This window comes from Amblyraja radiata, chromosome 9 (assembly GCF_010909765.2).
Source record: "Amblyraja radiata isolate CabotCenter1 chromosome 9, sAmbRad1.1.pri, whole genome shotgun sequence".
Lineage (NCBI taxonomy): Eukaryota > Metazoa > Chordata > Chondrichthyes > Rajiformes > Rajidae > Amblyraja > Amblyraja radiata.
The window spans coordinates 7,057,899-7,080,022 of NC_045964.1; the positions used below are offsets into that span (position 1 = coordinate 7,057,899).

General features: G+C 47.4%; 1 protein-coding gene across 1 annotated transcript in view; it reads right to left on the reverse strand.

Moving 5' to 3' along the window:
* Nucleotides 1-2,049: 2,049 nt before the first annotated feature.
* Nucleotides 2,050-22,124, reverse strand: part of plcb2 (phospholipase C beta 2) — a 142,581-nt gene continuing 122,506 nt past the window's right edge. The window contains exons 29-32 of the mRNA XM_033026598.1: nt 21,368-21,463; nt 17,573-17,630; nt 16,353-16,439; nt 2,050-2,700 (exon numbers count right to left, since the gene is read on the reverse strand). Coding sequence (XP_032882489.1) covers nt 2,452-2,700; nt 16,353-16,439; nt 17,573-17,630; nt 21,368-21,463 — 490 coding nt within the window. The 3' untranslated portion in view covers nt 2,050-2,451. The remainder of the gene's footprint in view (nt 2,701-16,352; nt 16,440-17,572; nt 17,631-21,367; nt 21,464-22,124) is intronic.

Genomic DNA, 22,124 nt, shown 5'->3' on the forward strand with positions numbered 1-22,124 from the left:
CATCTCCCTACCGTTTCTGGACCTCACCGTCTCCATCACATGAAACAGACTATTGACCGACATCTACTGCAAACCTACTGACTCCCATAGCTATGACTATACTTCTTCTCACCCTGCTTCCTGTAAAGACTCTATCCCCTACTCCCAATTACTCTGTCCACGCTGCATCTGCACCCAGGATGAGGTTTTCCATACTAGATCATTGGAGATGTCCTGAATCTTTAGGAAATGGAGTTTCCCCTCTTCCATTATAGATGAGGCTCTCACTAGGGTCACCTCGATATCCCGCAGCTCTGCTCCTGTTCCCCCTCCCCCCATTCGCAAAAAGGACACAGTCCCCCTTGTCCTTGCCTTCCACCCCGGCAGAGGTTCACCTGCACCTCCTCCAACGTCATCTATTGCATCCGCTGCTATAGGTGTCAGCTGCTCCACATCGGTGAGACCAAGCGCAGGCTTGGCGATTGCTTCGCCCAACACCTCCGCTCGGTTCGCAATAACCAACCTGATCTCCCGGTGGCTCAGCACTTCAACTCCCCCTCCCATTCCGAATCCGGGGCCTCCTCCATGGCCAGAGTGAGTCCCACCGCAAATTGGAGGAGCAACACCTCATATTTCACTTGGGCAGTTTGCACCCCAGCGGTATGAACATTGACTACTCCAATTTCAGGTAGTCCCTACTTTCTCCTCCCCTTCTCAGCTCTCCCTCAGCCCTCTGTCTCCACCTCTTCCTTTCTACTTCCCGCCCCCCCCCCCCCTCACATCAGTCTGAAGAAGGGTCTCGACCCGAAACATTGCCTATTTCCTTCGCTCCATAGATGCTGCCTCACCCGCTGAGTTTCTCCAGCATTTTTGTGTACCTTCGATTTTCCAGCATCTGCAGTTCCTTCTTAAACATGTAATTGGGCATAATCACTGCCTAAATCCGCCACTTGCCTCCTTCCTCTGTATCCACCACCTGCCCATATTCTGAACTGAACAATTCAGTTGAAATAAACGCCAAATTTCAGGTTACTCCATTTTCTGGCAAAAGATATGAGCTCGCATCAACAGGCCCACGTGCGGTCACGATGTTTAATAAAAAAATTTAAATTCCACACAATATCAGAATCAGATTTTATTGCCAAAAGCATTTGCAACAATGATTCAAACTCCAATATTAAGAAAATCATCAAAATATTTCATAACCAGGTGATTTTACGGAGCCTCAGCAGACTAAGTTGGATGTATGTGCCTATTCTATGTTTATAGTCAGTCGTGCCATGATATCTGCAAACGAGCATCTATGTATAGTTCAGCCTCCCTAGTGCAATATGCAGCTTCATCTAGTTATCTCCCTGCAGGAGAGAACATCATAGCCCTAGCGCTAAATATCCTCAGACACTGATGGCTCTGTCTGTGATGACTAGTCAACAGCATTCTACTTATAATGTCTAATGTGATCTAGAAATCAAAGCTTAAAGCCCACTCAGTAAATAAGAAATAGTTTCATGTTATAAGATACAAAGGAAATTAACTGATTAACTGATAATGAACCTCAAAGAGATTGGCTGTAGCATCTCGTTTCACTGAGCACAAAAGAAACCATTTGACCTTTCACCCCATGCCTTTTCTCCAAGAAAAGCACCTCTTCATAATTCAATTTCTCTGCCTTTTCCCATTCCATCTAGTGTTCTTCCTGACAGACAAAGCAGTACTGGTTGCCCAAATGTTCCAATTTATTACATTTGTAAATCTACTGTAATATCCATGATATAATAAAATAACTTTCTTACTAATTTGTGTGACCTTACTGTACCAGCATTAAAGGGCAAAATGAGAATGTAGTTCCCTAGACATGAGCCCTAGGGTGGCACGGTGGCGCAGCAGGAGAGTTGTTGCCTTACAGCACTTGCGAAAAGCGCCGAAGACCTGGCTTCGATCCCGACTATGGCTGTTGTCTGTACGGAGTTTGTACGCTCTCCCTGTGACCGCGTGGGTTTTCTCCGAAATCTTCGGTTTTCTCCCACACTCCAAAGACGTGCAGGTTTGTAGGTTAATGGGCTTGGTATAAGTGTAAATTGTCCCTAGTGTGTGTAAGATAGTGTTAATGGGCGGGGATCGCTGGTCGGTGCGGACTCAGTGGGCCGAAGGGCCTGTTTCTGCACTGAATTAGATTATTGACTAAATGGACAAGAACATACTAAATATATGGAAAGAGGAACATTACCAAATTGACAGAACAAGGTTGCAGTTTTCCAAAGCCAGTCCAATCTCCACTTGAATATAAGTATCTTAACAAAGTGTATGTCACCTCCTGTAAACTACCATACAAGATAAATGAACGGGTGCCACTTTAGGCCAGTAAAACACACTGAAAACAGCTGGACTCCCTGCTAGTCAATCTAGCGCTACCACTTCACACGTGGACCATATCTAACCAGATACCACTGGTAGTTCAATATTAAATTATAATTATAACCTAACATTATTTTTTTGGTCATTCTTGGGCTGTTGAGTCACCACAGAAACTGTGTCCTCTGTATCAGTCAATGTGGGTGATGAGTCACATGGCGCTGTTCCTGCCAGATCTTTCCCTTCATACACCACTCTCTCCGGCTCATCCGTAAACTTAGTGTTTAACATCGACTTGATCAGCTCCAATACCTCGTGAGGTAAGGCCTTCATGTTTGCCTCATACTCATTCTGGGCCTCCAGCTGGTACTACGTGTCAGGGAGAACAATGAGAAAAACAGGTAATTAGATGCTGAACATTGGCTCATGTTGATTGCAGAGAGTGAATCATTAATAATGCCTCAGATCCTCTGGCATTACGAATGTAATTGCACAACACCAGTTTACACAGTGACTCAAAATGTTCCACATTCTGTGACTCAGTTCATTCGTAGTGGCAAAAATGAATGATCAAAGCAACAAAGAAAACAGGATAATCCATCCATTAATCTTGGTTGACAATTCAGTTAGACCTGACATTAATAACTTGAGCAAAGCACACAGTGCTGAAGGAACTCAGAGGGCAGGCAACGTCTGTGGAGGAAATGGACAGGCAACGTTTCAGGTCAGAACCATTCTTCAGTATGAAGAAGAGCCCCGACCCGAAATGTTGCATGTCCATTCCCTCCATAGATTCTGTCTGGCTCACCGAGTTCCTCCGGCACCTTTGTGTTTTACACAAGATTCCAACATTAGTTTAGTTTAGCTTATTAATGTACCAAGGTGCAGTGAAAATGTTTTGTTTATGGAGTCACAGTGCCAAACAGCATGGATCAGGCTCTTTGGCCCAGGCTTGCCCAAGCTGACCAGGGTGCCCCATCTACACGAGTCTCGCCTCCCTGCGTTTGATCTATCTATCTATCTATCTATCTATCTATCTATCTATCTATCTATCTATCTATCTATCTATCTATCTATCTATCTATCTATCTATCCATCCATCCGTCCATCCATCTGTCTATCCATCCATCTATCTATCCATCTATTTGTCTATCCATCCATCTATAACTAAAACTCTGATCTTGTTCACTTCTGGTTTGGGCGGTCTTTCTATTCGTGCAAAAATGGTAGGCGATAGCGCTACGATTTTTCGCCAGCTCACTCACCGTTCTCCTATGCTGCGTGTGCGTGTATTCCGATCGGTGGTCTATTGTAAAATTTAGCAAGGTTTAAAAATCTTAAAAATCGCTTGTGCGCAGATCGATCTTCTCCCCTGCCAGTCAGCACCACATGGATTGGTCTTTTCTCCTGTCAGCGGGACGGTCCGCCCCTTCCTGCGGCATCGTGTCTTTACTGGAGCTGAGGATGGCCGGCGGAGGATTCCAACCGGACACAACTTTTGGAGGTACCGAAAGCGGCCCAGCCCGGCCCGGCGCGGGAGATGGAGACGGAAAGTGGAGACTCTGATCCCAGTGGAGGAAAACGTTCAGCGACCAGCGCCCGCTGTGAGTCCCCATCACACCGCCAGCTCCAGCCTCTTCCCCTCTGGTCCCCCTCGCTGGCTCCTGCCCCTCTCCCCCACAACCCCGTCTTTTCACAGAGTTCTCCCCGCCCCCAAACCCCCCCGCCCCCACTACACCTCCCTCCCCGCCCCCACAACCCTCCCCCCCCAACAACACCCCCCCCCCCCCCGCCCCCACACCCCCCCACCCCCACACCCCTGACCCCTCCGCCCACACACCTCTCCCCCTGTGCATACACCCCTCCCCCCCACACCCCCACCATCCCCCCACCACCCCCCCCCGCAACCCACACACCCCTCCCCACCCACAACAACCCAACTCCCCCCATCATACATCTTACCCACCTCATACCTCTTACCAACCTCCCCGCCCGCACACACCCTCCCCCACACACACGCCCCTCCCCCACACACCCCCTTCCCCCACATACATCCTCCCTCCTCCCACATACACACCTCCTCACACACCCCTCCTCCCCCCACCCCCCCTTCCCCCACACCACGCTCTCCCCCCACACCATGCTCTCCCCTGTCCTACAACCCCCTGCCCACACACCCCCACTTCCCTCTACCCCGCCCACCCCACACCCCCCTTCCCTCCCCTCCTCCCTTCCCAAACATGAAGAGGAGGGGGAGGGGCTGGGGGATGAGGGGAAATCAGCCGCGCCTGCGCAGTTAGGGGCTATGGGTGAGTGGTGGAATATTGCATTGGGGAATGGGTTGTGTTGGGGGACCAGGCCTACCAGTGTGACTGGGACCCAACGGGTCCCACTTAGTCTATTACCCCTCTAAACCTTTCCCATCCAGGCCTTCCCAACCTCTCCCTATAGCTGAGGCCCTCAAGTGCGGGCAACATCCATGTTTGTGTGTTATCCAATTAAAGAAAAGACGATACATGACTTAATTCAAAACTCTGCCGAGTTTAAAGGACCTAAAATAATATCAAGATCGTGGTAATCTACAAACTCCTACGACCTTCCACGACTATGTTCACAAACTCCTACGAGTATGTCTACGAATTCCCACGACCATTTCGATGCCCTCCTTATGAATAAAAAGTTGCAATTTCTTTCATCCCGACCATTTTTTTTACTCGTGGACATTATTTATCGGGCTGGAAAAAACGTCCCGACTTACCTGGTGCCACGAGTACCTACGGCTGGTATAATGAGCCGCTACAATATATCTACGAACTCCTACGGACTCGTTACGAACATTATGCGAGTTTGAATCAAGGGGAAAACTCGGGAGAATTTGTGAATTACCTCGTGAAAGTGGGACAGGCCCTTTAAAGGTTAAAGGGTACAACATTGATTACAAGATATAGTTCGATTAAAGACAGTACAAAGGTCGTGATTGAGGTAAATAGGAGACCAGGACCACACTGTCGCTGATGAGAGGACCGTTCAGTTGCCTGACAACCACTAGGAAGAAACTGTTCCTGAACTGAGGTATGCATTTTCAAACTTCTGAACCTATTGCCCCAGGAGAGAGGGGAGAAGAGGGAGTGACCAAGGTGAGACTGGTTCTTGATTTATGCCTGCTGAGGCATCGTGTCTCACATTGAGCAATGTTGCCCTGGACAACTGGCCCTGCCTCTTGCAGGGGGAATGCACGCTAGTTAAAGATTCTATCTTTCAGATGAGGCAGTGAAGCAAGTCCTTGCCTGCCCCCTCATGGATGCAGTTGAGATACAGCGCGGAAACAGGCCCATCAGCCGACTGAGTCCACGCCGACCAGCAATCCCCGCATATTAACACTACCCCTACATACACTAGGGACAATTTTACATTTATACCAAACCAATCAATCTTGGGAGGAAACCGAAGATCTCGGAGAAAACCCACGCAGGTCACGGGGAGAACGTACAGACTTCGTGCAGGTAAGCACCTGTAGTCAGCATCGAACCCAGATTTCTGGCGCTGTTGGGCAGTAGCTCTATCGCTGCACCACCGTACCACCCAGTTCATCCCATTGTCCTATTCCAAGGAATAGTAGACGTTTCATTGCTAGCATGGTCCACATTATCCTTCAACCAAAGTCTCCAAAATGGATTCCACAAACTTAGTTCCTGTCGTCAGATATTTTTTACTTCCTTAAACAGATTGTCTGGTCCTTATCTCACTGGTCTGTGTGGAACATTGCAGTGAGCATTGGACCATATATCCTGCATTTAGGGTCGCCAACTTTCTCACTCCTAAATAAGGGACAAAGGGTCAAACTAGGGGACAAATTCCCGACGGCAATTCATTGACCGACTCGGCCGTGGCTGGGTGAATGATGAGTTGGCCTGGGTGCTGGACTGCACACAAAGCCCAGCCGGCGGGCCAGCTGAGGAGTTTTGGCCCGGGCCTAGCGAAGTCAAACGCAAAGTCCGGCGCCCCGTCCAACTCATGAAACGATGATCAGCCGTGAGAAGGAGGGGTGGTGGTGTCAGCGGTAAGCGAAGGTCCGAAGGTTTGACAGCTGGCCGGGCTGCCGACCGATGGGGCCATGGGCGAGGTGCTGCTGCTGCACTCCATGGGCTGCACTACGTCGGGATGGGTGAGGCGGGACCGGACAGTCCCCTCAACCTGAGTAGTAGCAGTCAAATACAGGACAAGGGTGTTCCCATATAGGACAAACCAATTTAGCCCAATATACGGGATGTCCCGGCTAATACGGGACAGTTGGCAACCCTACCTGCATTATAGCAGTGGATACACTGCAAAACTATTTTGTCGGAGTGCATGGAAACAGTTTATCCCAACCAAGTTGCCGAACTGAGTTAGTCTCACTTGGCAGTGCTTGGCCTAAATGCCGCCCAATCTTTCCTATTCATGTGTTTAAGAAGGAACTGCAGATGCTGGAAAATCGAAGGTACACAAAAAAGCTGGAGAAACTCAGCGGGTGCAGCAGCATCTATGGAGCGAAGGAAATAGGCAACGTTTCGGGCCGATGTACCTGATCAAGAGTCTTTTAAAAGTCATAATTTATACCTGCCTCTTCCGCGTCCTCTGGCAACTCGTTCCATATACACACAACTCTGTGTGAAAAAGTATCCCTCAGGTGCCGTTTAAATCTTTCATCTCTTTACCTGAAATGATTCCCTCTAGTTTTAGACACCTATTCATGCCACATGACTTATCCATGTCGTATGTACTTGCTGCAACTTTAAACGCACATTAAACACAACAACACAAATAAACGTACAATAAATGACCAGTTATCCAAAGTATTTGTTTAAGAAAAGAACTGCAGATGCTGGAAAAATTGAAGGTGGACAAAAAATGCTGGAGAAACTCAGCGGGTGAGGCAGCATCTATGGAGGGAAGGAATAGGCGACGTTTCGGGTCGAGACCCTCCTTCAGACTGATGTCGAGGGGGGGGGGGGCGTGGTGGGAAAAAGAAAGGAAGAGGCGGGGACAGTAGGCTTTGTGGGAGAGCTGGGAAGGGGGAGGCGAAGGAGGGAGAAAGCAAGGACTATCTAAAATTAGAGATGTAAATGTTCATACCGCTGGGGTGTAAACTACCTAAGCGAAATATGAGGTGCTGTTCCTCCAACTTGCGCTAGGCCTCACTCTGGCAATGGAGGAGGCCTAGGACAGAAAGTTATCTGAGGTAAACCAGATCACAATAGTGCAAGCTTGAGTGCCTTTGCCTATACCATCCCAAGATTTAGCTTGAATCCTCAACTTTCTCATTCAAAATGAGGAGTATTATCATTTAAACGTAGACATCTTGTGAATGATATACTCTGTTAAATCAACTACAGTCTACAGGATGTAGACACATATGTGGCACCATGGGGTAATACAAACAGATTAATTCAGATCAGGTTCAGGCAACTTGGCCTGTTCAGCTTGCTCCAGGTTTCAGTGAGACCGTAACTTATCTCACTGTAAACTCAACACCACATTCTCACCTATCCAATGATAACAATTCCCTTCTTTACTTACTAAGGATCAATCCGTCTACATCTTAACAATATTCAAAAACACTGCTTCCATCACCCTTTAAGGAAGAACATTTCTGAGAGAAAGAAAAATTCACCCAATTCCTGTCTTAAAGTTAGACCAGACATCTTCTCCACATTCACCCTATCAAGACCCTTCAGCATCTTACGTGTCTCAATCACCCCCCCTTCACACAGGAAATGTGTGACAATGCCCCAAAGTTGTGCGGGTGTTTGTAGGTTAATTAGCCTCTGTCAAATTGCCACTAGTGTGTAGGGAGTGGATGAGAAAATAGGAAAACATAGAAATATGTTATGTCAGGGGTTATAGGGAGAAGGCAGGAGAATGGGGTTAAGAGGGGAAGTTAGATCAGCGATGATTGAATGGCGGAGTAGACTTGAAGGGCTGAATGACCTAATTCTTTTCCTATCACTTATAAAATAAGAACAAGAAGAACACGTGTTAAAAGAGGAGCAGAAGGCCAGTTTGTTCCTGAAGCCAGTTCCAGGTGTCAACTTCTCTACATCGGCGAGACCAAACCCAGGCTCGGTGATTGCTTTGCTGAACACCTTCGCTCAGTCCGTCGTAACCTACCTGATCTCTCGGTTGCTCAGCACTTCAACTCCCCCTCCCATTCCCAATCTGACCTTTCTGTCCTGGGCCTCCTCCATTGTCAGAGTGAGGCCCAGTGCAAATTGGAGGAACAGCGCCTCATATTTCGCTTGGGTAGTTTACACCCCAGCGGTATGAACATTGACTTCTCCAACTTCAAATAGCCCTTGCGTTCTCTCTCCTTCCCATCCCAATTCTCCCACTAGACTCACTGTCTCCGCCTACTTTCTATCTTTGTCCCACCCCCTCCCCTGACATCAGTCTGAAGAAGGGTCTTGACCCAAAACGTCGCCCATTCCTTCTCTCCAGAGATGCTGCCTCACCTGCTGAGTTACTCCAGCATTTAGTGTCTACCTTGGTCCTGAAGCCTGTCCGGCCTTCAGTATGATCATGGATGATCTATCCAAGGAGTCAACTCCACTGTCAGATCCATTGTTTTCAATCCCCCAATCTTTCAAATATTTATCTTCTCCCCTTTAAATACTTCCAATGAGCTAGACTCCATAACGATAGAGAATTCCAGAGACTCAATATCCTCTGCAACAAGGAATTTCTATGTTCTGCAATTTTAAATGATCGGTGATTTTGAATTGATTTACCTAGATGCTCTCACTAGTGAACACATCTTCACATCTATCTGCTCTAGACCCCTTAGGATCTTATATATTTTCACAAGATGATCTCACATTCTTCTGAAGAAAGAACCTGTTTAGCCTCGAAGATGGGCACAAAATGCTGGAGGAGCTCAGCGGGCCAGCCAGCACGCTGAGTTACTCCAGCATTTTGTGTCTATCTTCAGTGTAAACCAGCATCTGCAGTTCCTCCCTACATCTGTTTAGCCTCGCTGGATAGGGTAATCCGCGCATACTACTCTTCTAAATCAACTGACACAAGCTTAGCTTGTCCAACCTTTCCTCATGAGACCAGGGGCGGAAAACCCGGGGGGGCCAGAGGGGCCACGTCTGTGTCCCCCCCCATGTTTTGAGATGTGAGGGACACCCCCCCCCAAGTTTTTGTCATCCGGATTTTAAAACCTCCGCTTTCCGCGAGACAGTGTAGGTGGGACTGCTGATCGAGGGCGTCGATTGGACGAGAGAGACGTCGGTCAGCAGGCAATGGGGGCAGGACATGATGATTCAGTGCGATGATTGGAGGAGGGAGGAGTAGGGGGGGGGGGGGACTGAGAATAGAGTGCGGTGATTGGAGGAGGGAGATGTGGCACAGACCTGCGCCTCATCCGCAGCCAGGATCGATCCCGGCCGGGTCTACGGCGCTGCCCCGCCCCCACACGAGTGCCCCCCCCCCCCCCTCCCCCCCCACCACGGGTGGCCAGAGAGGTCGGGAGTCAGACCCCCAGGCCCACAGCCAGCGCAGAGAAGCATTGCTAAACGCAGCTCAACTCTGCCTGTCCCGCCAGGTTAACCTGTCTGGGCTTGCGGGAAATATGACCAGCGCGGAGAAGCAGCGCTGGTGTCCTGTCAGTCCAGTCAGGGCTGTAGGTTAACCCGGCGAGACAGGCAGAGTTGAGCTGCATTTAGCGCTGGATTGAGCCTCCGAAGCCTCGCGCATGTGTGTGTGTGAGTGTCTCCTCTGTCCCACGGTCCCCTCCATATTTTGATAGCGAGTTCCGTGCCTGCATGAGACAACCCATTCATTCCAGTATAAGTCGACGTTCTTTAAAATGCTTCCAACATATTAACATCCTGCCTTAAGTGAAGACTAATTCTGTACGCAATATACAGATGTGGTCTCACCCTTACCCAAATTAACTGAAGTATAGCCTTCCTAATTTTATATTAAATTCACCAAATTCCCAAATAACATGTTGTCAGCTTTCCTAATTACTTGCTCTCCTTGCATACAAGCCTTCCAAAAATCAGGCTCTAAGACCTTCAGAGGGACAGGCAGCATCTCCGGAGAGAAGGAATCTGTGACATTTCGGATCGAGACCCTTCTTCAGTCCGAAGAAGAAGGGCCTCGACCCAAAACGTCACCCATTCCTTCTCTCCAGAGATGCTGCCTGTCCTGCTGAGTTACTCCAGCTTTTTGTGTCTATCTTCGGTTTAAACCAGCATCTGCAGTTCCTTCCTCCACTCTAAGACTCTCACATCCCTTTCTATCTCTGAGCTCCAATCTCACCCTTAAGATAGTATTTTTTTTTAAATTTTCTTCCATCAGCCAGATCTTTGCCTCCACATTTAACCCATCTTTATCCCTGCATGATCTCTTTATGTCTCGTTCACAATTTAGTTTGTTACCTATGTTGGTATAATCAGAAATGTTAGCAACAACATCTTTGCACCCCTTCACCCAAATCACTTACACAAATTATGAGACCCTCACACATCCTTGTGGCACACCACTTGTTACAAGAGTCAAGAGTGTTTTATTGTCATATGTCCCAGATAGAACAATTAAATTCTTACTTGATCCTCTCACTGGTGAAAACATCCTCACATCAATCCACTCAGGACTAATTTAGGATCTTATATATTTTAACAAGAAGATCTCACATTCTTCTAAACATTTTGCCAATCAGTATTTAAGCCTGCTTTCCGCTTCCTCTAATGCATTATCCTTCCACCCACGCAATTACACCGCTTCCTCCACCATGAGTTTCTATTTTCTGCAATAATCAAAAGTCGCCCACAAATCAATTTAGTGCACTTTCCAGTTAATTCTTATTCCCCTTATGCCCCTTTCACAAAACCATGTCGACCTCACTTGATTACCATGAGTTAATTTTTCAAAGTGATCTGCTCTCTAATAATAGCCACTAACATTTTCCCTATCGGTATGAAGCTGACTGCCCTTTTTCTAATCAGGGGGTTACATTCACTATTTTCCAACCTAAAGAGCTATCCTTAAACCTAAGCAAATTCACAAAAGTAAAACCAATGCATTATTCCTCTCACTCATCATTTTTTTAAACTCCTCGGGATTTCGCCCAGGACCGTGAGATTTGTCAGCCTGTTACTCCCGACAATTTGCTCCGGCCAGTCACGGAGGGTTGTACCCGAGCCGGCTGCCTGCCCCTTTTCCGGGGTTACGTCCGTGCCTGGGTGGGGTTAGAAAGGGAATACGCCCTGTCCACGGGCACTCTGGGGGAGTTCCGGGAACGCAGGGTGTTGAATGCATTCTCAATAAGGATTGTAACATAGTTGTATAGTAGTTTCTTAAGGGTATTTGTTTGTATTGTATTATGGTGGTGGGCTCTGATTTGTTTTATTTGAATGTAATATTATTTTTTAATAATTGAATACATTTATTGATTAAAAAAAACATTTTTTTTTTTTTAAACAATTAGCTCCGGACCATATTTGATCATATTTATCGACAAGTTCCCCCATCACTTCCAATCATTCAATTCATGCCTATTTCTGGAATGTTATTGAATTCTCCATGGTGAAGACTGATGCAAAAAAGAATGATTTTGTCAGTTATATCCTGGTTTTCCCTGATTAATGACTCATTTACTGTCAACCCAATGCTCAATCTATCAATTATTTTCTTTGTTTAAATACTTTTAACAGAGAACGACATCTGCTCTTATATAGACACAAAATGCTGAAGTAACTCAGCGGGTGAGGCAGCATTTCTGGAGAGAAGGAATGGGCGACGTTTCGGGTCGAGACCCTTCTTCAGTCTGAAGGGTCTCGACTTCAGATAGGCCTTGCTTTCTCTCTCCATCCCCTTCCCCCTTCCCAGTTCTCCCACTAGTCTCACTGTCTCCGCCCGCATTCTATCTTTGTCCCGCCCCCTCCCCTGACATCAAAGGTAGCATTTGCAGTTCCTTCCTACATAATCTATGAGCCTGTACGTCTTTGGAATGTGGGATGAAACCGGAGCACGAGGAGAAATCCCATGCGGTCACAGGGAGAACGACAGCAGGATCAAACCTGAGTCAGGATCTACCGTTGCACCACTGTGCAATCCCTTATTTATTTCAACAAGAAAACTACTCTTTTCTCCGGGGGCGGAAATCGCTATCAAAACATGGGGGGGACACAAATTTTTGGGTGGCCGCACGCGCGCACACACACAAGCGAGGCTTCTGCCGTGGGCCCTGCGGGCGATAACATCGGGAGCCGACCTGGTTGGTGACAGACACCGAACTCCAACAACAGCAACTTTGTCTGCCCCGAATCGTGGGGTTTGAATCGCCCGGCAGGGTCTTCAACATCGGGAGCCTCGATCGCCTCGACGCAGCAATTTGACTGCGGGGCGGTGGAAGATCCCGCGGCCGATTTTAAGCCGCGCCGGGCGATGAAAGGCCCCGCGAACGGGCCGATTCAAGCTCCGTTCTATGATCTTTGCTCCACCAGGACGTCTCCCTCCTCCAATCACCGCGCTCTATCCTCAGCCCCACCACCCCAACATCCGCCTCTGGCCGACACCTCCCTCCTCCAATGATCGCTGGATCATCATGTCCTGCCCCCCCCCCCCACTGCCTGCTGACCGACGTCACTCTCGTCCAATCGGCGCCCTCGATCATCAGTCCCACCCCCACTGTTTCGCGGAAAGTGGAGATTTTTAATAGATTTTTTTACCACCAAATTTCAAAATCCGGATTACAAAAATGGGGGGGGATTGTCCCCCACCTCTAAAAACATGGGGGGGACGTACCCCCCTGTCCCCCGTCCCCCCCCCCCCCCAGGATTTCCGCCCATGCTTTTCACTAATCTCCAAAGAATATAGATCTAATTTCTTTTGTACAACCCTCTCAACCCCAGAATTAGCCCCGTGAATCTGTTTTGGACTGTCTCCTGTGCTGGTATATCTTTTTATTTTAGTTTACTTTAGAGCCTGGAAAGATGTAAACACCAACAACGGAGAGGTCATCACAGACCCCACAGTGAAACCACCGGGTTTTGACCTCCATCGCAAGCAATGGCTAACCCTGAACAGAATCCGCACCCTCCATGCAAGAACAGCCCATCACCTGCATGAGTGGGGGATGACAGACACCCCTGCTTACAACAGCAGACATCCAGACCAGACCATCACACACATCGTGAATGACTGCCCACTGAGGCTTTTCCCTGGTGGCATCAAAGCCATCCACCCAGTAACTGATGCTGTCCTGGCCTGGATGGTCTACCCTTGGCCTACAACTTTAGGCTGTGCACCCCATATGCAAGAACTTTAGAGATACATCGCAGAAAACAGGCCCTTCGGCCCACTCAGTCCACCCCCTCTTTCATAAAAAAGGAGAGCAGAATTGTGTAGAGTACTCGAGGAGACACAAGGAACTGCAAATGCTGGAATGTTAGGAAGAATGCAACTCAGCAAGTCAGGCAGCATCTCTGGAGCACAATTATAGGCAACGCTTTGGATCAAAACCATTTTTCAAACTCACCTGAAGTACTCTGGGTGCGACCTCACCAGTATCCCATACTTTACTTCCCTAGTTCTAAAAACCAACTATCTTTTAATAAAGGACAACAAGCTACTTACCTTCCTCCCTGCTTTCTTCAGCTGCTTGCTAACGTTTTTCCAATTCGTGGCTAAGAACACCATATTGCGCTCATTTGCGATCTTTCTCCAGTTAGAGAATAGTCCTCTTACCATGGTACATAACTTTCTACTTTTCCATATTAAATGTCATTTGATGACTATTCACCCACTACTCAACTTGCCTACACCCAGGTAGACAAAAGTGCTGGAGAAACTCAGCGGGTGCAGTAGCATCTATGGAGCGAAGGAAATAGGCACCGTTTCGGGCCGAAACCCTTCTTCCGACTGCCTACACCCAGTTGCAGAATCCCTATATCCTTATCAGCACATAGAAAATAACAGCACAAGAACAGGCCCTTCAGCCCACAATGTCTGTGCCAAACATGACACCAAGACCATCACTTAACTACCTGCACCTAACCCATATCCCTCCATTCCCTGCATACCAATATGCCTATCCAAGTCTTAAATGCCACTAACATATCTGGCTCAACCAACACAATGTTCCAGGCACTCATTTCCTATGTAAAAAAAATTGTCCCGCACATCTTTAGTTTAGTTTAGAGATACAGTGCGGAAAAAGGCCTTTCGGCCCACACCGACCTTTAAACTATCCCACACACACTGGGGATAATTTACACTTATACCATGCCAATTAACCTACAAACCTGTACATCTTTGGAATGTGGGAGGAAACCGAAGATCTCGGAGAAAACCCACGGGGAGAACGTACAAATTCTGTGCAGACAGCTCCCGTAGTCGGGAATGAACCCGGGTCTCTGGCTTTGTAAGTCAGCAAACCCTACCGCTGCGCCACCGTGCCACTCTTTTACACTTTGCTCCTCTTACCTTAAAGCTAGTATTTGATTTTTCCATCCTGAGGAAATAATCTTGACTCTAATGGCCTTTTATACACCCTAATCTAGATATAATTCTGGTAAACCTCCTCTGCACACTTTCCAAAGCCTCCACATCTTTCCAGTAACGAGGCTTTCCAGAACAGCACACAATACTCCAAATGTGGCCTAACCAAAGTCTTATTAAAGCTGCATCAAGACATCCTGACTCTTCTACTCAACGCCCCGACTTATGGAAGCAAGCATACCATATATCTTCTTTACCACTCTATATATTTGTGTTGTCACTTTCAGGGAGAAATGCACTTGGGCCCAAGATCCCTTTGTACATCAATGCTGTTAAGAGTCATGACCATTATGTATTTTCCTTGTACATTTGACTTCCCAAAGAGCAACACCTAAAAGGCCTGTCCCACTTGCATGCGATTGCATGCGTTTGGCGCAACCAAACGTGGTCGCTTGAGGCGTACGGGCACCGTATGGCCGCGCGGGGCCGGTCCCACGTAGAAGCGTGGAATTGTGCGGGACAGGTCCCGAGATCGCGTGGGGCTCCGAAAATCTGACAGTGTCCGAAATCTTCGCGCGCCAACGGCCTGTCGGCACGCAGGCGCATTGTGGTCGTACGCAGCGTCTTGACGGCGTAAGCTGCGTGTTGACAGCGTACGCCTAGCGCATGGCGTTGCGCGATGACGTCGCCGCCCGACGCCGTGCAATGCACAAATTCAGTCGGCCCGCCTCCTGCCCAGCTGATTGGTAAGTATGACGCAAATGACGTCACGCGCGAACTTAGCGCGTACTTCACGTGAACTCCGCTTCCGTTTGGTTGCGCCAAAAGCATGCAATCGCATGCAAGTGGGACAGGCCCTTTACACTTCCTCAGATTAAATTCCATCTGCCATTTCTCCATTCCAATCTGTAGATTAATTATATCCTGTTGTATACTTTGACAGCCTTCCTCACAGTCCCTGACCCCAGCAATCTTCATGCCATCTGCAAACTTACTAACCAACCCATCTACATGTATGTCTAAGTTATTTATATATATATATTACGTACATCAGCAGACCCATCACCAATCCTTGTGGAACTCATTTTGTCATTCTCTGTCTTTTATTATTGCTCTGACCAGTTTTCTCACTTGCCACCCTGTTAAATGAAATGCTTTTCCTCTTAAGTTTGATAAGTTCTGAGATTTAGTTTGAGATAATGCGTCTCCTCTTAGAAACAAATGTGCCGGTGCTGTTAATGGATCAATGGTCTAACATTTTCTGACATTCAGAAAGTGACTATTTCAAACACACAGAGGAGCAAATTCTGATCAAAGGGTTTCTGAAAAACTGGACGCAGCTTCAGAAATAAGACAAAGTCCTCAAAAATGAACTTGCAACCTTTCAGGCACGGTACATAACTACCCGACCCAGATTTCCATCTTTCAACTAAATTCCATCAGATTCCACATAATTTCATTCAAAGATCGGAAACACCATCCAACTCCAGAAACGTTCACATAAATGAATCAAACTCATTCCATTCTGTTACCTGTTTTTCCTTTTCCATAATTTCTTCAAAATCACCTGCATGTTTTTCCTGGAGTTTGCTTTCATTCTTCGACTGGCTCATTAAAGCCTGCAATAGAACACTGACATAATTAATGGATGAGGAGATGCGGTGACCAGCGGGATGCAGTGAGTGGGATAGTTCAATGAAGAGGGACGATTAGCTGGGGGCAGAATAGGGAATGGCGAGTGTTGGCAGTTAGTAGGAGGGGTTACTTTTGAATGTGGACCAGTTGGTGAAGGGCTGGAGAGTTTACTTTAGAGCGGACACGGGCCTTTCAGCCCACGAGTCCGCACCGACCAGTGATCCCCGCACATTAACACTACCCTACACACACTAGGGACAATTTACATTGATACCAAACCTACAAACCTGTACGTCTTTGGAGTGTGGGAGGAAACCGAATATCTCGGAGAAAGCCCACGCAGGTCACGGGGAGAACGTGCAAACTCCGTACAGACAGCACCCGTAGTCGGGGTCGAACCCGAGTCTCTGGCGCTGTAAAGCAGTTGCTCTACCGCTGAGCCACTGTGCGGCCCTCAATTTTGAAAGGTGCAGCAGATTAGTATAGCCTAACCCACTGCACATATACTGCTCTGTTCTTGGCAACAAGTAACACGGACAAGAAAAATCACTGGGTCATTGCATAGTGACCCCATTTGACGGCCCCTTATTCCTGTCCATTCCTCCTGCCACCCTCCCTGCATTTTAAAACTACCTTTATTTTCTCTCTCAGTTCTGACAAAAGGCATTTGACTGGCAACATTAAAGGGCCTGTCCCACGTTCCCGAGTTACTCACGAATTCTCCCGAGCTTTCCCCTTGATTCAAACTCGGAGAATTACGGTATTAGCCAGCCGTAGGTACTCGGGGCTATTTTTTTTTACTCGTGGACATTTTTCAACGTGCTGAAAAAACGTTCCGACTTACCTGATGCCCCGAGTACCTACGGCTGGCATTACGAGCCGCTACGAAATATCTACGGATTCCTACGGCCTCCTATGGACCCGCTACGGACATTCTCCAAGTTTGAATCATGGGGAAAACTCGGGAGAATTCGTGAGTAACTCAGGAAAGTGGGACAGGGTCTTAACTCTATTTCTCATTACACAAATTCTCCCTGCCCCGAGTGCTTGCAGCACTTTTTGTGTTTCATTTCAGATTTCTAGCGTCTGCACATTTTTAACCAGCGTTGCCACCTACCAGCTTGAATTCTTTCACCGACACTTGAATGTGGAGCTCAATGATCTCTTTCTTGCGCCTGTGAACAAGAAACACGACTACAGAATAAGTTCATCTATGTTTGGACTGCTTTCCCTCACCAAGAGTCCAGTAGACCTGAAACCCAAAGGTAAAAACAAAAAGCTGGAGTAACTCAGCGGGACAGGCAGCATCTCTGGAGAGAAGGAGTGGGCGACGTTTCGGGTCGGGACCGGCATCTGCAGTTCCTTCTTACACAATGAAATATAAAGGTGACGGCTGCTCAGAGCTCCACTCAGTCCCATGAATCACACGCCCTGATACAAAATGAGATTTACTTTTTGTTTTCGAGGTATATGACATACACCCTTTCTTATCGTTACGAGGCAAATGTGTGCACGCACATCCATTATGTTAAGCTGTGTAGAGGGTGAAGGGTTACCAGAATGCTGCCTGGATTAGAGGGTGTTAGCGATCTGGAGAGGCTGGACCAGTTTGGACATTTTGGAGCACAGAGGCCTGGTAGTTTTTAGTTGTAGAGATACAGCGCGGAAACAGGCCCTTCGGCCCACCAAGTCCTTGCCGACCAGCGATCCTCGCACATTAACAGTACCCTACACATACTGGGGACAATGATCCATAGTCAGGATTGAACCCAGTTCTCTGGCGCTGTAAGGCGGTATCTCGACCACAACGCTACCCTGCCGTAGATATGAAAAATAGATACATTTTGGAGTAATTTGTGTAGTTCTGGACGCCCTATTAGAGGAAGGGTGTGGAGGCTTTGGAGAAGGTGCGGAGGAGGATTGACAAAATGCTAACTGGTCTAGAGGATTTCAGCTGCAGAGGTTGGATAAACCTGGGTTAAGGGCCTGTCCCACTTTCACGACCTAATTCACGACCTCTGCCGAGTTTGCCCTTGTCTCATACTCGCAGCATGGTCATCACAAGGTCGTAGGAGGTCGTAGGTAGGTCGTAGCAGGCCGTGATGCTAGTCATAGGTACTCGTGGCATCAAGTAGGTCGGGGCGTTTTTTCAACATGATGAAAAATGTCCACGAGTAAAAAAGGTCGTGAATTAGGTCGTGAAAGTGGGACAGGCCCTTTATTTTCTATGGAACTTCTGAGGTTGCGGTGAGACTTGCTAAAAGTTCATAAAATTATGAGCTGGCATAGATAGGGTAGACAGTCAGAGCTTTTACCCCGATGGAAATGACAAGACTAGAAGGCATTGCTTTAAGGTGAGAGGGGAAAAGTTTGAAAGAGATGTTCAGGGCAGGTATTTGTTATGCAGAGAATGGTGAGTGTCTGGAATGAGCTTTGAGGGATAGTGTTGAAGAAGAGATGATAGTGGCATTTAAGAGGCTTTTAGATAGGCAAATGTATATGCAAGGAAAGGAGAGATGTGGATTACGTGAGGCAGAGATTAGTTTAATTTAGGATCATCTTTGGCGCAGACATAGTGGACCAAAGAGCCTGTTCCTGGGCTGCACTGTTCCATGTGTATATTGTGTCTGGGGAATTGGGGTTGGGGGGGGAACAATGCCCTAGAATCACCACTTGCATTCATCACGATGCTTCAATCTCTCCTCATGCTGATCATGCATTGTCCCCCCCACTCATGTAGCCACAAGTCCACAAGATTGTTAATGGGGCTGTCCCGCTTATTTTCCATTAAAAAGGATTCCTCTATTGGGAGAGTCTAGGACTAGAGGTCACAGCCTCAGAATTAAAGGACGTTCTTTTAGGAAGGAGATGAGGAGGAATTTCTTTAGTCAGAGGGTGGTGAATCTGTGGAATTCTTTGCCACAGAAGGCTGGGGAGGTCAGGTCAATGGGTATTTTTAAGGCAGAGAGAGATAGATTCTAGATTAGTACAGGTGTCACAGGTTATGGGGAGAAGACAGGAGAATGGGATTAAGAGGGAGAGATACTGTAGATCAGCCATGATTGAATGGTGGAGTAGACCTGATGGGCCAAATGACCTAATTCTTCACCTATACAGTCACAGAGTGATACAGTGTAGAAGCAAGCCCTTCAGCCCTACTTGCCCACACCAGCCAACATGTCCCAGCTACACTAGTCCCACCTGCCTGCACTTGGTCCATATCCCTCCAAACCTGTCTTATCAATGTACCTGTCTCACTGTTTCTTAAACGTTGGGATAGCCCCAGCCTCAACTACCTTATCTGGCAGCTTGTTCCATACACCCACCACCCTTTGTGTGGAAAAAGGTACCGCTCAGATTCCTATTAAATCTTTTCCCCTTCACCTATAACCTATGTCCTCTGGTCCTCGATTCCCCAACTCTGGGCAAGAGACTCTGTGCATCTACCCGATCTATTCCTCTCATGATTTTGTACACCTCTATAAGATCACCCCTCATCCTCCTATGCTCCAAGGAATAGAGACCCAGCCTACTCAACCTCTCCCTGTAGCTCACACCCTCTAGTCCTGGCAATATCCTCGTAAATCCTTTCTGAACCCTTTCAAGCTTGACAATATCTTTCCTAAAACATGGTACCCAGAACTGAACACAATATTCTAAATGCGCTCACCAACGTCTTATACAACTGCAACATGACCTCCCAACTTATATACTCAATACTCTGATTGATGAAGGCCAAAGTGCCAAAAGCCTTTTTGACCACCTTATCTACCTGCGACCCGACCCTCAAGGAACCATGCACCTGTACTCCTAGATCCCTCTGCTCTACAACACTACCCAGAGTCCTACCATTTACTGTGTAGGCCCTGCCCTTGTTCGATGTCCCAAAATGCAACACCTCACACTTCTCTGTATTAAATTCCATGAACCATTCCTCCGCCCACCTGGCCAATCGATCCAGATCCTGCTGCAATCGTTCACAACCATCTTCACTATCTGTAAAACCACCCACTTTTGTATCATCAGCAAACTTGCTAATCTTGCCCTGTATGTTCTCATCCAAATCATTGATGTAGATGACAAACAGTAACGGGCCCAGCACCGAACCCTGAGGCACACCACTAGTCACAGGCCTCCATTCTGAGAAGCAACCTTCCACCATCACCCTCTGCTTCCTTCCATGGAGCCAATTTGCTATCCATTCAGCTATCTCTCCTTGGATCCCATGTGATCTAACCTTCCAGAGCAGCCTACCATGCAGAACCTTGTCAAATGCCTTACTGAAGTCCATGTACACAACATCTACAGCTCTGCCCTCATCGACCTTTTTGGTCACGTCTTCAAAATCGATTTGTGAGACACAACCTCCCGCGTACGAAACAATGCTGACTATCCCTAATCAGCCCTTGCCCATCCAAATGCCTGTCTAACCTATCCCTTAGAATACTCTCTTGTAACTTTCCAACTACAGATGTTAAGCTCACCGGCCTATAGTTCCCAGCATTTTCCCTGCAGCCCTTCTTGAAACGAGGCACAACATTTGCCACCCTCCAGTCTTCCGACACCTCTCCTGTATTTAAGGATGACCTGTCAATTTCAACCAGGGCTCCTGTAATTTCCTCTCTAGATTTCCACAATGTCCTCGGATATATCTGATCAGGCCCTGGATATTTGTCTACCTACATACACGGTAGTAGCTTCATTAGTTCTTTGACGGTAACACTGACTGCTCTCAAGACACTTCCATTGACTGCCCCAAATTCCTCCGTCCTACTGTCTTTCTCCTCGGTAAATACAGAGGAGAATAACTAATTGAGGTCCTTGCCCATCTCCTGTGGCCGACTATTTTCCTGCGAGGTCCCACTCTCTCTTATGACCTTATCACTTATGACCTTATGACCTTATCACTCACCTATCCCGGACAATCTTGTCTGCTGTAGTTTTAATCATCGTCTCAATCTTCTCCAGGCGCTTCAGCTCCAACTTTCTCTTCACTTCTTTCATTTCACTGAATAAAAGGCGACAAATTGAAATGCAAAATTAATCCTCGATTACAGGCAGCTCTGCAGTGTCAGTGGATTGGATTGGAAAGTCCAGGTAAACAGCATCCACTGTCTATCCTATCTTCCTCAAAGAATTCCAACTGATTTGTCAGGAAAGATCACCCCCTCACAAAACTATTGCATATCTTTCATTCATAGAAACATAGAAACATAGAACTTAGGTGCAGGAGTAGGCCATTCGGCCCTTCGAGCCTGCACCGCCATTCAATATAATCATGGCTGATCATCCAACTCAGTATCCTGTACCTGCCTTCTCTCCATACCCTCTGATCCCCTTAGCCACAAGGGCCACATCTAACTCCCTCTTAAATATAGCCAATGAACTGGCCTCGACTACCCTCTGTGGCAGGGAGTTCCAGAGATTCACCACTCTCTGTGTGAAAAAAATTCTTCTCATCTCGGTTTTAAAGGATTTCCCCCTTATCCTTAAGCTGTGACCCCTTGTCCTGGACTTCCCCAACATCGGGAGCAATCTTCCTGCATCTAGCCTGTCCAACCCCTTAAGAATTTTGTAAGTTTCTATAAGATCCCCTCTCAATCTCCTAAATTTTAGAGAGTATAAACCAAGTCTATCCAGTCTTTCTTCATAAGACAGTCCTGACATCC